The 13,340-nt window shown below is 46.1% G+C and overlaps 2 protein-coding genes and 1 pseudogene across 8 annotated transcripts in view; 2 read left to right on the forward strand and 1 right to left on the reverse strand.

Annotated features, from left to right (window-relative positions):
* Afg3l2 (AFG3 like matrix AAA peptidase subunit 2) overlaps positions 1-1,573 on the reverse strand; it is a 44,838-nt gene extending 43,265 nt beyond the window's left edge. The window contains exon 1 of the mRNA NM_001134864.1: positions 1,285-1,573. Coding sequence (NP_001128336.1) covers positions 1,285-1,398 — 114 coding nt within the window. The 5' untranslated portion in view covers positions 1,399-1,573. The remainder of the gene's footprint in view (positions 1-1,284) is intronic.
* The window catches only part of Prelid3a (PRELI domain containing 3A), a 32,949-nt gene continuing 21,005 nt past the window's right edge, over positions 1,397-13,340 (forward strand). For 6 of the 7 annotated variants that reach the window (XR_005496074.2, XR_005496075.2, XR_005496076.2 and 3 more), the window contains exons 1-2: positions 1,397-1,610; positions 9,231-9,414. Coding sequence is in view for 3 of the 7 variants with exons in the window: in XM_039097131.2 (XP_038953059.1) it covers positions 1,397-1,610; positions 9,231-9,414 (398 nt within the window). In the remaining 4 variants the exon portion in view is untranslated. Of the gene's footprint in view, positions 1,611-9,230; positions 9,415-13,340 lie in introns of those variants that run through there. The other variant, XM_039097134.2, reaches the window with a different exon arrangement.
* On the forward strand, positions 1,900-4,955 carry LOC134482954 (cytochrome b-c1 complex subunit 7-like; annotated as a pseudogene).

Genomic DNA, 13,340 nt, shown 5'->3' on the forward strand with positions numbered 1-13,340 from the left:
CAAACAGGCACCCTCAGCCATCTTTACCCATGGCTTCCTCTCTCATATCCACCAGCCTGTGGTGGAAAACAACCAGAAAAGAACACACACACAACCAAACAAAAATTTACACGAGTTGGTGTGGTGATGCACAATTGTAACCCCTACACTTGAGAGATGGAAGAGAGGATCAGTAGGTCAAGGCCAACCTCAGCATGAGGAATGTTTGAGGTCAATTTAGGGGTTTCTTGTTGTTTCCTGTGTGGGGAAGAGTGGGTTGGGTTGGGTTTTGGTCACTGTTCATTGAGTGTTAGGATGTAAAGTCTACTTACTAACGGTTTACGACCACATTAGGTACTGAAACAATCTAGAAATGAGCGGATAAGCGAAGAGCCAGCATGATTAGGAGGATCGGGTGGGAGATCCTGGAGGCTAGCCTGGGCTATACAGTAAGACCTCATCTCAAAAATCCCCAAACAAAACATAAACAAACCAAAGCCCATAGGAGGGCATGCATCCTTTAAGTTTGGTAAGGGTCCATGCATTAATCCCCTCCAGAAACTGAAAGGCTGCTGTATTATTACCTCTAGCTTCTAAGTGAAGAGGCTAGACTAATCACCTCAAAGACGCTGGACAGTAAGTTGTCTAGCCAGGTTCAAGCAACCAATCACATTTCTCAACCGCCATGCTATGTACCTCCGGGTAAAACCTATGCTGGACTGGCACACAGCAAGAAGCTGTGTCATGGTCCTGCCAACACAACACAACATCACTTCAATAAAAGGTACTAGGTAGTTAGTGTGTGGCCCTACAAGAGCAGCGAAGCCTCCGGATAGGCGCTGTTATGCAACTAAATACATAGGCCCTAACCTGAACTATATATATATATATATATATATATATATATATATATATATATATATATATATATATATGAATGACACCAGTGGCATTTGTATTCCGGATGCCAGCAACGGCCCTCCAAATTCAACAGATGTTCGGAAAGGGAAGTTCCACAGCCCTCTCTCTCCCCTCCAGCTCGCCGGTGCAGTCCACTCGACTGTCCTTTTCCAGTGGCACGAAAGCCAACGAGACCACGGCAGCGAGTAGCAAAGCAGAGGCGTGACCTTCCCGGGCTCAGAGCGCCACTCACCACAGCGCGGTCCACAGGGCCCCGGGGTCAGGAGAAATACCACCCACGGGGACCAGGAGACTCAGGCCGTCACGCGTCCCCGGCCGGTGACCTTGACACCTGCGCCCTAGCCGGAAGCTGGCCGGAGGGAGCAGCAGCGACGCGGGACTCACCGTACGGAGGCAGGGCCGCCGGCCGGGACCCAGGCAGCCGCTGGGCACGAGCAGGGGAGGAAGGCCGCGACGGCAGCCGCCCCGACCCCACAGCAGCAGGCAGCGGTGAGCCATGATGGGCCCGGCCCGCTCCGGGGCGCGCGCAGGGACCGAGCCAAAGCCGGCGGTCGGCAACCCTCAGCTTCCGCAACTTATCCGGGAGCTGCGCGCCACCGGCGCAGGAGACCCGCGGCAGAACGCGAACCCACGCTCCACGCGCGCTCGTCAGGCCCCGCCCCAGCGTGCGGACGTCGACGTGCCCTCCAGGCGGCGGACCACGCTCTCGGGTAGGGAAGGGGTAGGACTGGAGGCCGGAGTAAAGGAAGAGTGGAGCGGGGGTGAAGGGCGTGGCCTACTAAAGAACTGGAGGGGCGTGGTTGGGTGAGCCCAAAGGAGGCGGGTCAGAGGAGAAATAGTTGATGGCGGGGCTGGGCGGGGCTGGGGCGGAGTTGGAAGACTGTGGTGGGGAGGGGCTGGCGGTGGTAGCAAATGAGAGCTTTGGAGGCGAGGTCAAGGCGGGGTAAAGCTGGTGCGAAGGGCAGTGTGGAGGCGGGCAGGAGGCGGGGCCTAAAGAGGATCGGCACAGGAGAGGCGGGTCTGAGGGAGGGACCGAAGAAGGAAAGCAGGAGGGGCCAAATAAGGAGAGCAAAGGTTCGAGGGCGGACCTTAAAGAGTTGACCCGAGGCTCTATGGAAAAGGACCATTTTTCATTCAGGACTAGAGACCACTGGTCTTGTTTGACATTTTAGCATTCATCTCTGACTACTTACCGAGTAGTTAACTGATTGCTCACTGACGGGCATGAGGCAAGTTCCGCAAAGGCCAAGACATCTACTTACTTATTTTCTCCTGGTGCTATTTGGGACAGGCTCATAGCTCTGGCTGTCCTCAAACACTACTGTGAACTGAGGTTGTGTTAAAGATTCTGCAATGCTGAGTGACTGGTCAGAACTACCTGATCGTGAAGAGTTGGGGTGTTGCAAAACCAGAGCCAAATTGTCTCGGGCTGTGTTTAGTCCCTTTAATAACCCCAAGCATTATTCATCCTCGTGTCTAACCCAGCATCACAATGACTAAACTAAACCTAGTTGATATTTATAGAAAATTTCCACATGACTTGCATGTGTGAATGCCTAAGTTCAATTCCCAGCACCACAGACAAGGACAGAAAAAGAAATTTCCTGGGCACAGTATTTTCAGGTTTATTTACCCAGACAACCATGAATCATAAGTAGTGAGACCCTACAATGTATACTTGCTAGCCACAACAGAACCAAACCAGAAATCGGGATCAGAGAAAGACCAACAGTGGGGCTGGGTGATGACTCAGTGACAGGTTTCCATAAAGAAGGCTCATAGTTGTTCCTTTGGGTCTAACCTTCCCTTCGACTTTCTCTTCACTACTATACCCTTTTGCCCCAATCTCCCCTTCCACGTTGCTCTACTGTCTGCACCACCACCTTCCCTCAAAGCCTTTTTTTGTCCAGTTTCATGGCTGCCTTTCTGGATTCCTAGCCTTAACCCTTGTTTACTTCCAGAATATTTCACAGAGACTAGGGGCCACATATGAGGGAAAACGCACAGTATTTGTTTGGATTACCTTGATTAATGTTTGTCAGTTCCATCCATTTTCCTGCAAGTTCCTTCCTTCCTTTCTTTCTTTTCCTTTTTTCCCCTTAGTTTGTTTGTTACCAACAGTGTGCTTTTAAGCAACCCATGTGTCAAAAGGAAATTGAACGTTAGGAATCATTTTAATATAAATAAAAATAATAAAACATCTCATCTCAGAGAGAAATTGTAGATGAAGTGAGAGCTGTAATTACATGGATTTTTTTTTTATTACACTTACAGGTTTATGTTAGATCAGTGTCCTCAGCTTCCGCTCTAGGCAAAGAAACTGAAGTGAGGCTCGGAGATGTGGCTCAGTCAAATGTATTTATAGTTTATAGAACGACTTGGGCTCGATTCCTCCGTGCACACAAACTGGACATGATAGCACACACCCGTAATCTCAGCACTTAGGAGGGAGAAGCAGTAAGGTCAGGATTTCAGGGTCATCCTCAGCTTTGTCACCCTCACATACAGGAGATGCTGCCTCAGATAAGTAAATGAGTAAAATTACAGCAGAAAGAAAAAAAGACATAAAGGCAGATCCACAGGGGCTGGAGAAATGGCTCCGTGGTTAAGAGCACTGCCTGCTCTTCCAGAGGTCCTGAGTTCAATTCCCAGCAACCACATGGTGGCTCACAACCATCTGTCATGGGATCTGATGCCCTCTTCTGGTGTGTCTGAAGACAGCTACAGTACATTCATATACATAAAATAAATAAATCTTTTTTAAAAAATCATAAAGAAGAAGGGGTCAAATGGAGGGCAGACCCGCAGTTGCAGCATCAAGTGGGTGGCGGGATGGTTTTCGAATGTGGTGTTATGATGCTACAGGATTCAGTAAACTGGAGTTAATGCGAGATGATACAGTACATGAAACTGAAGATGTAAAAGAAGCCATAAGAAGGCTTCCTGAGGACCTTTATAAGGACAATGTTTCAAACGAAGAGAGCCCTAGACCTGACTGTGAGGCATCAGATCTCGCCTAAGGACCAGTGGACAAAATATGAGGAGGACTAATTCCACCTTGAACCCTATCAGAGAGAGGTTATTCAGGAAAGAAAGGAGAGAGAAGAGTGGTCTTGTAGTGATCTTGTAGTTAAGATCTGTGGGTGCGCCTGGCCTCCCCATATCTTTATGAGGTTATTTCAACCCCAATCACAATTTAAGAATTATTTGCTGGGGTTGGGGATTTAGCTCAGTGGTAGAGCGCTTGCCTAGCAAGCGCAAGGCCCTGGGTTCGGTCCCCAGCTCCGAAAAAAAAAAAAAGAAAAAGAAAAAGAATTATTTGCTCTACATATGTCTCACTTTAAATACATGTCTATTGTAACCGGAAGAAGGAGGAGAAGAAGGAGAAAAAGAAGGAGAAGAAGAAGATGAAGAAGAAGATGATGAAGAAAAAGGAGGAGGAGGAGGAGGAGGAGGAAGATGAAGAGGAGAAGCTCCATAGAACATGAGAGCTCATAGCCTTAATCTCGGCATTGTAGAAGCAGTGGCAGTTGGATCTCTGAGTTCCCAGTCAGCCTGGTCTGCATAACGAGTTCCTGAATAGTCAGGGCTGCACAGAAAAATCCTGTTTCACACCTCCAAAAAATGTATAGAATTGAATCTTTAATAAAAATAGTGAAAATGCCTACAACGGCAGGGTGGGCCGCTCAGTGGCAGAACACCACCTCTAACGTGCTCACGCTTCTGGTTCCATCCCAACATCACAGAAACAAATAAATACGATTGGAAATGAAAGTGGGTCACTACCATCAGCCTAAAGATGTAAATGTTCTAAAAGAAAAAACAAAAACTCGGCAGAATGATGGTAAAAGTACGGTTTTAAACAATCAAATACAAGAGAGATGAACAAGTCCGCTTTCTTTTCTTTTTAAAAAAAAAGGTTTATTTATTTTATGCATACACTGTAGCTGTCTTCAGACACACCAGAAGAGGGCATCAGATCTCATTACAGATGGTTGTGAGCCACCATGTTGTTGCTGGGAATTGAACTCAGGACCTCTGGAAGCGGAGTCAGTGCTCTTAACCGCTGAGCCATCTCTCCAGCCCCACAAGTCTGCTTTCTTATATTTAAACAGAACAAGTCCCTAGGACTAAAGGAATTTAAATAGAAACAAGTTTTTAATGGACTGCAAGAGATTGAAGCAAAAATTAAAAACATTGAAACTTTTAAGTCTTTTTTTAAGATTTATTTATTTATTATATATAAGTACACTGTTGCTGTCTTCAGACACACCAGAAAAGGCATTGGATCCCATCTCTCTATCCCAATTTCTTTATTGTATGTGTATGAGTGTTTTGCTTGCATGTTTGTATGTACATCACATGTGTGACAGAAGAGAGTGTTGGGTCCCCTGGAACTGGACCTCCAGACACTTGTGAGCTGCCAGTGAGTGCTGGGAACTGAACGGGGGCCTCTGTGAGATCCACAAGCGCTCCTAACCACTGAGCCGTCTCTGCATTTTAAGAAAGAAAATCCAGGATGTCTTAGTTGGAGTCTTATTGCTGTGAACAGACACCATGACCAATATAAGTTTTATAAGGACAACATTTAATCGGGGCTGGCTTACAGGTTCAGAGGTTCAGTCCATTATCATCAAGGAGGGAACATGGCAGCATCCAGGCAGGCCTGGTGCAGGAGGAGCTGAGAGTTCTACATCTTCAACCCAAGGAAGCCAGGAACAGACTGAGCATCCCCAGGCTGCTAGGAGGAGGGCCTCCAAGCCCACTCCACAGTGACACACTTCCTCCAACAAGGCCACACCTTCTAGTAGTGCCACTCCCTGGGCCAAGCATATGCAAACCATCACACAGGACCAGGTGACTTTTGTGGTAAATTTTACCAAGCAATTAAAAAAGACATTAACTTTAAGCCAGGAGTGGTGGTACACACTTTTAATCCTAGCACTTGGTCTGAAGAAGCTAGTGAATTCTTGTGAGTTCAAGGCCAGTCTGGTCTACAGAGTGAGTTCCAGGACAGTCAGGGTTGTTACTCAGAGAAATCCTGTGTGTGTATGTGGAGGGCTGGGGGTGGGAGGCGGTCATTAACTTTAATCTTTGACAAAGTGTTTAAAGAAGAGAAGAGAAAGGGATTCTCTAACTCTTTGATTACTGGCACCAAAACCCAGAATACAAACAATAATCTTAGCCAACATATCTTACAGACAGCTATGCACGAGAAGCCTGAACAAAATTCCCGAAAACTAAACACAGAGTTAGGCGCACTCTTACATATTTAAAATACACATCATGACCAAGTGAGATTTACTTAGAAATGGAAAGTTGGTGAGGGGGGATGTCAGATCAATAGAATGATGAGAAAATTGTACAATCATATCAGTTGATAGAGACAAAGTATTGGCGGACACGCACCTAGCACCATTGCGTGATGAAAACACTCGTCACCCTGGGACCAAATGGGACATTCCTTAATTCGATTAGAAAAGATAACTGTGGGAAAGCCCAGTTAGCATCCGATTCAGAGGTGAAAGACTGAACGTCCAGTGAGACATGACTTCATATTTACCATGACAGGCAGTAAGTATGCGCAAGATGAGGAGAAGCTGGGCTGGGGATTTAGCTCAGTGGTAGAGCGCTTGCCTAGGAAGCGCAAGGCCCTGGGTTCGGTCCCCAGCTCCGAAAAAAAGAACCAAAAAAAAAAAAAAAAAAAAAAAGATGAGGAGAAGCTGAAACATCCAGGCAGGAGTGTCAGGAGTGTTGCTGCTATGGAAAGATGCGAGCTGTTCTTCCAAAAGCTGAACGTAGTCGCTGCATGACAATATGGTGTCCCGAATCCCCACCCTATGCCAGTGCCTTGTCTTCGTTTGGGCTTTATGGTTGTTGCTGTCCTGGAGCTCACTTTGTAGACCAAGCTGGCCTGAAACTCAAGATCTGCCTGCCTCTGACGCCCAAGTTCTGGGATAAAAGATGTGAGCCACCACTACCGGGTCAACTGCAACTCTTCTAAAGAAAAATACTTCACCGGGGCTGGTTTCAGAGGTTCAATCCATTATCACGGTGGGAAGAAGCATGGCGCCATGCAGGGTGACACAATGTGTAGTGGTAAATATTAAACACAGGAACTCCACCTCACGTTAGCGCTGGCATCCGTGGGCCACCTGGTGCCAGCGGTCTCACTCGGTCAGCCAGACTCGGCAGACTCTTTGGCTGGCCCAGAACTCTCAAAATGTCTCCACCCGACTTGCTAAGTTCCCTTGGCAGGTTGCTTCTTCACCGGCCCCACAGTCACAATTCCCAGTAACCCGGTAAAATCAAAACTCTAGAAGCTTGTAATTTATCAGTCAGATTTATATCCGTAAATTCTCACTCCACAAAACGTCCACACAATAAACTCAGAGCCAATTGATATTGATATAAGCTGCCCACCCAGATAAGTCAAATTGTCCTGTAACAATCCATCCCTTACAGGATTTTCATAGCTACCTGTGGCTAATTAAAGCCACACATGGATGGGTCATCCTTCTCCTCCTCCTTCTCTTCTTCTTTCCTCCTCTCTCTCCTCTCTCCAAAACTCTGCGCCCGCCTTACTTTTTCACTGTCCAGTCACAGGCCTTGCCTTATCTTGTGCCCGCCCTCACCTGCATACAGACATCAGTCCACAATGTGGTGCTGGAGAAGGAGTCCACAGGCAGCAGGAGGAGACTGTGAGCCACGCTGGGAGTGGCTCAAGTATACACGACCTCAAAACCCAGCTCCAGAGTGGCATATCCTCCAACAAGTCCATGCCTCCTAATAGTGCTGTTCCCTATGGCCAAGCATTCAAAACCATGAATCTGTGGGAGTCACGTCTATTCAAACCACAACATACCTCTTATGGTTTATGTTGCATGTTAACTGGACAGGATCTAGAATCACCTGGGAGACAAACTCCTGGGCACATCTGTGAGGGCGCTTCTAAAGTGGTGTAATTGAGAAGGGAGGACCCTCCCTAAATGTAGGTGGCTTCATCCCACAGATTGAAGGTCTTGTACTATGTAGACTAGTTGCACTAGGAACCATTCCCTAGTTAAGAGCTCTTCTTGCTTCTACAGAAAATCTGAGTTCCCAACACCCACACAATCGCTTAGAAAAACAATGCCCCCCCTTTTTAATATTTATTTATTTCAGTTATATGAGTACACTGTAGCTGTCTTTAGACAGACCAGAAGAGTGCATCAGATCCCATTACAGATGGTTGTGAGCCACCATGTGGTTGCTGGGGATTGAACTCAGGTCCTCTGGAAGAACAATCAGTACTCTTAACCACTAAGCCATCTCTCCAGCCCAGATCAACAGTTCTTAATCTGCGGAGTGCAACCATTTTGGGGGGGGGGCAAATGATCCTTTCACAGGGGTCACCTAAGTCCATTGGAAAACACACAGATTTATAAAAGTAGCAGAATTACAGTTTAAACAGAGCAGCAAAAATAATTTTATGGTTTGGGGAGCAAGGTGGGGGGCGGGGGTCGCCACAACATGAGAAACTATGAGAGAGTCACAGTATTAGGAAGGTTGAAAGTCTGGCTTAGAACCTTCTGTGACTGCACTTCCAGGAAACCAGCGCCATCTTCTGGCCTTCTTGGACACTGCAGGCACATGATGTACAGATATTCACAGGGGCAAAACACTCAGACTACTGGGCACGGTGTGGTGCACTCCTTCAACCCAAGACCTTTTAGACAAAGGCAGGTAGATCTCTGTGAGTTCAAGGCCAACCTGGTGTACAGACTGTGTTGTAGGGCAGCCAAGCCTACATAGTGAGACTCTCTCAAAAACAAAAACAAGGGGTTGGGGATTTAGCTCAGTGGTAGAGTGCTCGCCTAGCAAGTCCCCAGCTCCAAAAAAAAAAACAAAAAAAAAACAAAAAAAAACAAAAAAAAAAACAAAAACAAAACAAAATCTCCACTCATATGTATAAAACAAAAACAAATAAAACTTGTAAAGAAAAGTAAGTCAAAAAGTGGGAAAAGGCAGACAAAAGGGTCACATATTGGATGACCCCACCTAAATGAAAGTTCTAGAATAGGCCACTTCTTAGAAATGCAATGTATTAGGTAAATGCATTAGAAGGGAGGCTGAGAGGGGGTGCTCAGTGACTACAGTTTCTGTTTGGAGGGGGAAAAAAGTTCCGAGAGTAGATGGTGAGCAGAATTGTGACATTAATTAGTTTTACATTTTGGTAAGTGGCCAAGATGGCAAATTCTATGTTGTTAGTGTTTTCCACAATGAAGGGGGGTATCAGTTAGGAGCTGAAGGCGTGGCTCGGTGGTTAAGAGCACTTTCTATTCTTGCAGAGGACCTGAGTCCACAGGGTAGCTCACGACCATCTGAGAAGCCAGTTCCCGGAGAGCTGATCCTCTTTTGCCCGCCTCCGGCTCCAGGAATGCATGAGGTGCACAGATGTAAAAGTGCTCAGAGACAAAGTAAGCCGGGGGCGGTGGTCCACATCTTTAACCCAGCACTCAGAAGACAGAGCAGGTGGGTAGATCTGTGTCGTTTAGGTCAGCCTGGTCTACCTAGTGAGTTCTGAGGTAGCCAGGGCTACAGAGAGAGACCCTAACTCAGGATAATGATAATAATTTTAAAAGATGATGACAATAGTGTAAAAAGAAAGCAAGTGGGGTGGCACTGTAGGAGCCTGGGGGTGGGTGGAGGATGGAGAATTCAAGGCTACTCTGGACTGCAGAGTGAATCTGGTCTCAAAAACAAGCAAGGGCTGGTAAGATGAGTCAGCCTGTGAAAGTGCTTGCTGTGCAAGCCGGAGACCTAAATTTAATACCAAGAACCCACAGAAGGGTGAGGAGACAACCAACTCTGAAGGAGGGCAACACACACAGATACAGACACACACACATATACAAATAAAGACAGACACACACAAATACAGACACACACAGATACAGACACACACACAGATATAGGCACACACAGATACAGACACACAGAGATAAAAACAGACACACACAAATACAGACACACACAGATACAGACACACACACAGATACAGACACACACAGATACAGACACACACACAGATACAGACACACACATAGATAAAGACACACACAGATACAGACACACACACAGATACAGACACACACAGATACAGACACACACAGATACAGATACAGACACACACACAGATACAGACACACACATATACAGATAAAGACAGATACACACAAATACAGACACACACACAGATACAGACACACACACACAAATACAGACACACACAGATACAGACACACACACAGATACAGACACACACACAGATACAGACACACACAGATACAAACACACAGAGAGATATACAGTCTCTTTCTCTCTCTCTCTCTCTCTCTCTCTCTCTCTCTCTCTCTCTCACACACACACACACACACACACACTCTTCACATCGGAAGGGGAGCACTTTTCCCCCTGAATTGGCAAAGGCCCTAAGGGTAGAAACACAAACACCTCAGAAGCCTACGGGTGCTGCTCAGTGCCACTATCTATCAGGGTCAGGCAGGTCAAAGGCAGAGCTGGGCGTGGCTGTGCACATTTATGGTCTCAGAAGTGGAGAGACTGAGACAGGAGGGTGGCAAGTTCAAGGACAGCCTGAGCTGCATAGCCAGCCCTCATCTCAAACTCTATGTAGGCAGAGCTGGGCTTAGCAGCTCGTGTCTCTAACCCCAGCATTTGGGAAGCAGAGGCTCACTGCAAGTATGAAGCTAGCCTGGTCTACAGAATGAGGTCAGGGCCAGCCTGAGCTATCTCATAAAAAAGCAAGAAAAAAAAAGCCCTCTTAATTTCTCATCCTTCTTCCCTAAACAGACAGCTTTTCCATGCCTGATTTATGTTTTGTATGTGTTTGCAAGCAAACACACTTTATTTTCCAGGGAGTTCTACTTTATACACATGGCATTTTGCTTTATATACATTTTTGTATGTTAATAACAATGAATATTTTCTTTGCCCCCCTCCCCCAGTACTGGGGATTAAAAACAGTGCTCATAGAACTGGACGTGTAAGCCACAGCCCAGGCCTCTCTCAGATTTTAGTCAGCTCCATTATATTCCGCAATGGTTTGTAAGCTTCCCAACCAGCGTTGAACGTCTCTTTATTGCTCTCCACCTTGCTCTCTGAGGCTGGGCTGCTTGCTGAACTTGGAGCTCACTATTTAAGCTGGTCTCACTGGCCAGCAGACCATCAGGAGCCTTTGGTCTCTTTCCACACTTCCCAGCTGGGGGTTACAGGCATTTGCCAACACACCCTGCATCTTACAAAGGTTCTGGTGATCTGAACTCAGGTCCGCACGTTTGTGGAACAAGCAATTTACCCACTAGGAGCATGTAAACAACTCCCCAGGGGTTTCCAGTTCAGATGATAAAATGAACATGTACATTTTATCTATGCAAGCGAGCGAGCATCTGCAGCGTGTTTCTTCTGAGACAGGTTCACTATACAGGCCAGACTGCCTTGAACCTCACTGCATAGACCAGGCTTGCCTCTGCCTCCTGAGGGATGGGCTTACAGGACGGTGCTACACACAGTGCGTACTCCACAGAGTACAGACTTGTTTGCTGGAGATGAGCCCAGAGCCTCACACCTTAGTTAGACAGGCCCTGAACTATATCCCCAGCCTTAAAACACACACACACACACACACACACACACACACACACACACACATATACATATATACATACACACAAATATACACACATATATATTCATATATACTTTCTGCTTAGCTAGTTTATTTTTTTATTTATTCTTGTATTTATTTATTTGTTTTTTTCAAGACAGGGTTTCTCTGTGTAGTCCTTGTTGTCCTGGACCTAGCTGTGTAGACCAAACTAGCCTTGAACTCACAGAGATCTGCCTGCCTCTTGGGATTGGAGGTGTGATGCCACTTCCACACTTGGCTCATTTTATTTATTTTTTTTTAATTTGAGACTAAATTGCTTGATGTAACCTTGAATGTACAGTGTTAGCTCAAGCAGGCTCTGAATTTGTGATCCCCTTGCTTCTCATAGGACCTTGGGATTGCCTAACCGAGCAGTGCCGCATGTTTGTCCACTAGATGTCAGGAGAGAGCTACAAAGCTCTTCAAGATGCTCAAGCAGCTTAGCTGCATTAAAAAAAAAACACACACAACAAACAAACAAAAATGTAAAATAAAGCAGGACTTGGTGGCAGAGACTGGCAGATCTCTGAGTTTGAGGTCAGCCTGGTCTACAGAGCAAGTTACTGGACAACCAGGACTACACAGAGAAACCCTGTCTCAAGAATCCAAACCAGGGTTGGGGATTTAACTCAGTGGTAGAGCGCTTGCTTAGCAAGCCCAAGGCCCTGGGTTCGGTCCTCAGCTCCGGAAAAAAAAAGAAACCAAACCAAAAACCCTTAAAATAGGTTTACAAGATTGGCCTGCGGTTCTTTTGAAATTATCATTAAATGATTTTACTATTGCCCATAGTTTATCTTTCGAGATCCTACGATTTTTTCCACAAGACAAAGCTGTGTGCAAGATCTGCCTCCAGATAACGTGTCTCGGGTAAAGTACTCTAAAAATGTCCACTTAATTTTCACAGGACAATGAAAAATATCAGGAGTTACAACAGTAGCCCTGAGGGTTAGCAACACAAGCTGTGTGAACGGTGCCAGCAGAGCATTTAGAATTCCTTAACCAGTCCTTTCCTCGGAGCGAGTCAGTATTTCCTTGCACTGTTTCCTCAATAGTACAGTAAAATAAACCAGTAATGTCACAATGTCCCTAGATTTAGAGCTGGAGCACAGCTCAGAGACGGAGTGCTTTCCGAAGATGTACAAGACCCCGAGTTCAGTCCTCGGCAAAGCAAAAAGCCGGATGTGTCTCCTTGCCAGAGAATGGGTATATCAGACTCCTTGGTGTTTGCCACCTTACAGTATGATATACTGCAATGCCAGAGGCACAGCGGAGAAAGGTTTGCAAGGAAACGGCTTCCCAGGTTCCCAGTGGAAAACTATGTGCAGTAAACTATATAGAATTGATGTGTGTACGACAGAAATAAGGAGGAAAACTTAAGGCATGTGTTGGCGAGACTCCATTCAGATTCCGAGCAGGCCTTGGGAGAAGAAAGCATCCCAAAAAGAAAAGGATCACACTTAGGAAGCAGGGCTGTGGTATCACATTGCCTTTGATCCCCGCACTCGGGCAGGCAGATCTCTGAATGTGAGGCTGGTGTGGTCTACAGAGTGAGTTCCAGGACAGCTAAGGCTACACAGAGAGACCCTGTCTCAAAACAAACAAGCAAACAAATAAACAACAACAAAAAAAACCCTGACAACAATAACAACAACAGCAACAGCAATAATAATAATAATAATAATAATAATAATAATAGTACTATGCTTGGATACCTTTGCAAAATAAGGCTCAA

The sequence above is a fragment of the Rattus norvegicus genome, chromosome 18, assembly GCF_036323735.1.
Source record: "Rattus norvegicus strain BN/NHsdMcwi chromosome 18, GRCr8, whole genome shotgun sequence".
Lineage (NCBI taxonomy): Eukaryota > Metazoa > Chordata > Mammalia > Rodentia > Muridae > Rattus > Rattus norvegicus.